At 42.3% G+C, this 2,952-nt stretch overlaps 1 protein-coding gene across 1 annotated transcript; it reads left to right on the top strand.

Annotated features, from left to right (window-relative positions):
* The first annotated feature begins 1,165 nt into the window (after positions 1 to 1,165).
* LOC128426126 (cystatin-B) lies at positions 1,166 to 2,436 on the top strand. The gene is made up of 3 exons (XM_053412997.1): positions 1,166 to 1,403; positions 1,525 to 1,626; positions 2,105 to 2,436. The coding sequence occupies exons 1-3, from the start codon at positions 1,335 to 1,337 to the stop codon at positions 2,231 to 2,233; spliced, it is 300 nt and encodes a 99-aa protein (XP_053268972.1). The 5' UTR covers positions 1,166 to 1,334; the 3' UTR covers positions 2,234 to 2,436.
* The last annotated feature ends 516 nt before the right edge of the window (positions 2,437 to 2,952 follow it).

The following is a 2,952-nucleotide window of genomic DNA, read 5'->3' as shown; positions in this document are numbered from 1 at the left end:
AATCTCCAAATATTGACTTATTACTTATTCAGCCCTAACAAATAATGAGTTAGTTTCATAAACATTACTTAAAATAAGACTTTCGAACTGAAAATAATGACACAGTTAGTAATGAAATCATTACATTTGATATACAAGTCATTATTTGGAGGTTTCTCACATACTGACTTTGGGCTTCCATAAAAAAATCATGAATTTTCTTTTCATTCAACCCCACCCCCACAATATAGTGGTGGGACGAGAATACCTCGTTGATCTCTTCACTCCTTAGAGCTCCATGGCAGTGTCACCATGTTTGTTGGATGTCTTTCCACAAAAACTGCTGCAGACGGAGAAATTCAGAAGATCTGTGACAGCGTAATTGGAAAACAAGATATTCCCTCACAGTTCAGAGGGCTTGTCTTTCATTTTGATGCTTTTGAAACTTTATGATCTCGAGCGCGCTATCTTTAATCAACTCTCCTCTTGTCTTAACCACAATAACCTTCTTGACCCTCATCAGTCTGGTTTCAAGGCAGGTCACTCAACTGAGACTGCCCTCTTTGCCGTCTCTGAGCAGCTTCACACTGCTAGAGCAGCTTCTCTCTCCTCTGTCCTTATCCTTCTGGACCTCTTTGCTGCATTTGACACATTGAACCACGAGATCCTTTTTTCCTCCCTTCAGGACCTGGGTGTCTCAGGCTCTGCTCTCTCCCTGCTCTCTCCCGACCTCAAGGAACGCACTTATCTGGTAACTTGGAGAGGATCTGTCTCTGAACCTTGTCCTCTCACTACTGGGGTCCCTCAAGGTTCCGTCCTGGGTCCTCTCCTCTTCTCTCTGTACACCAACTCTCTCGGCTCTGTCATTCACTCACATGGCTTTTCCTACCATAGCTATGCTGATGACACCCAACTAATCGTCTCTTTTCCCCAATCTGAAACACAGGTAGCAGCACGAATCTCTGCCTGTCTGACTGAAATCTCTCAGTGGAAGACCGCACACCATCTGAAAATTAACCTTGACAAGACAGAACTACTATTTCTTCCAGGGAAAGACTCTCCCGACCACGACCTGATTAACTTTGACAACTCCGTGTTAACCTCCACTCAGACTGCTAGGAACCTGGGTGTGGCACTCGACAGCCAACTCTCCCTCACTGCCAATATTATTGTAACAACACATTCCTGTAGATTCATGCTGTACAACATCAAGAGAATATGCCCCCTTCTCACTCAGAAGGTGGGGCAGGTTCACATTATGTGATCACTGACTAAAGGTGACTCCCCTTTTAGAAGAATAAAAGACACTTCTATTGAGTTCATCGTGATTTAAGCTGCGATCAAGAGACGTGAAGATGTCTCTGGGAGGTGAACTCTCTGAGGTTTTCGGAGCAGATGGAAAAGTCGAGTCGATCTGTGACAAGGTGAGTTGAGAAACTATTGTTCCTCTCTCTTCTCTGGGATCTATTCACACATGGACAGGGTTTGTGTTTTATTGTGTTGTTCTTGTTGTTCTTGTTGTTGTTGTCACTTATTGGTGTGTAGGTGAGGAACGAGGTTGAAGCAAGGTTACGGAAGAAGTACGACATGTTCAAACCCGACAATTACAAGACGCAGGTTGTGACCGGGACCAACTACTTCATTAAGGTAGAAAAAGAAGAACAAGTCCTGGAGGATGATACACATACATCACAGAAAATATCATCTTTAAAGTGGAAGTTCACCCATAAATCAACATTCACTCTTTATACACTCACCACTATGACGATCCAATACAATTGAAGTATCTGGTGACTACTTCTTCAAACGTAAAAAAAAAACTTAAAGAAAACATAAAAGCCTCCATGTTGCTCCTGTGGTGTCATGTATAGCGTCTGTAAGCCAAGACATTAAAGTTCGGGAGCAGAATTGGATTTGACTGCAACGTTGTTTACTTACTGATACTTACTGATATCCACTGAGGTGCCAGTGTTATAGAAGAAGATGACACAATGCTGCTGTTTACAGGATGACATTCAAAAACTAGATGGTGCACTTAGTGGAACTGTTTTTCTCAGAGGAGCAAAACGAAGATGAACTCGCATTCATCGGGTGAACACAAACTCTAACTCTTGTTTCCTTGCAGGTCCACGTGGGAGGAGATGAACATCTTCATCTCGCAGTTTCCCAAAAACTGCCATGTGATGGAGGGAATTGTCTGTTGACTAACATACGTGAAGGCAAAAGCTGCCACGACCCTATTGAGCAATTCTAAAGGGACCACAAACCATACAAAGCATCCCATCAGTGCCTACAGGCTGTTAAATCAAATAATCTCACATTAACCCGGCTCTGTATTAAACAATGTTACCCTACATCTAATTATATACTGTCTTAGTAGTGTAGTTCGAGATGTTAGAAGAATGTCAACAAATTTTGTAAGCCGTGGATTAATTAAAAATAATTGAAAAAATCTGATTTGTTTTTGTTTCTGTGCGGGGGGGATTAGGATGATTCCAAGGTCCCAGCACAAACAGGGGCTCTCAGTGAACACTTATTGTTTTTATTATTAATTAGTTCATGTAAATAAAGTATTTATTAACAAGTTATGAATGAAATATAATTAGGGTTTATTTCTCCAGGACAGCCTTTATGTTTCACTCTCTCTCTGTTTAATGCTTGGTTCAGTCTTGCTTGATTTCCAGTCAGCCGAACAGAAGGTGAACTGTCCCTGGAGAAGCTGGCAGCGTGGGTCTTAGAACTCTTGGTGTTTTTCTGTACCCACAATAAGTTGATGAGTGGTCTGAAATGGGAAGAGTTTTTGACCTGTGTGTTGGTGTGAGAGAGTGAGAGTGAGAGTGAGAGAGATAGAGAGAGATAGAGAGAGAGAGAGAGAGAGAGAGAGAGAGAGAGAGAGAGAGAGAGAGAGAGCGAGAGAGAGAGAGAGAGAGAGAGAGCGAGAGAGAGAGAGAGAGAGACACTACTGCCCAACAC

The sequence above is a fragment of the Pleuronectes platessa genome, chromosome 20 (genome assembly GCF_947347685.1).
Source record: "Pleuronectes platessa chromosome 20, fPlePla1.1, whole genome shotgun sequence".
NCBI lineage: Eukaryota > Metazoa > Chordata > Actinopteri > Pleuronectiformes > Pleuronectidae > Pleuronectes > Pleuronectes platessa.
Note: the sequence above shows the minus strand (reverse complement) of the source record. Positions and strands in the feature narration are given on the sequence as shown.

Bases quoted from the DNA above. Each gene is read 5' to 3' on its own strand.
- LOC128426126 (XM_053412997.1), top strand. From the start codon at position 1,335: ATGTCTCTGGGAGGTGAACTCTCTGAGGTTTTCGGAGCAGATGGAAAA. The intron at 1,404-1,524 runs GTGAGTTGAGAA...ATTGGTGTGTAG, and splicing joins TCGAGTCGATCTGTGACAAG to GTGAGGAACGAGGTTGAAGC. The intron at 1,627-2,104 runs GTAGAAAAAGAA...GTTTCCTTGCAG, and splicing joins GGACCAACTACTTCATTAAG to GTCCACGTGGGAGGAGATGA.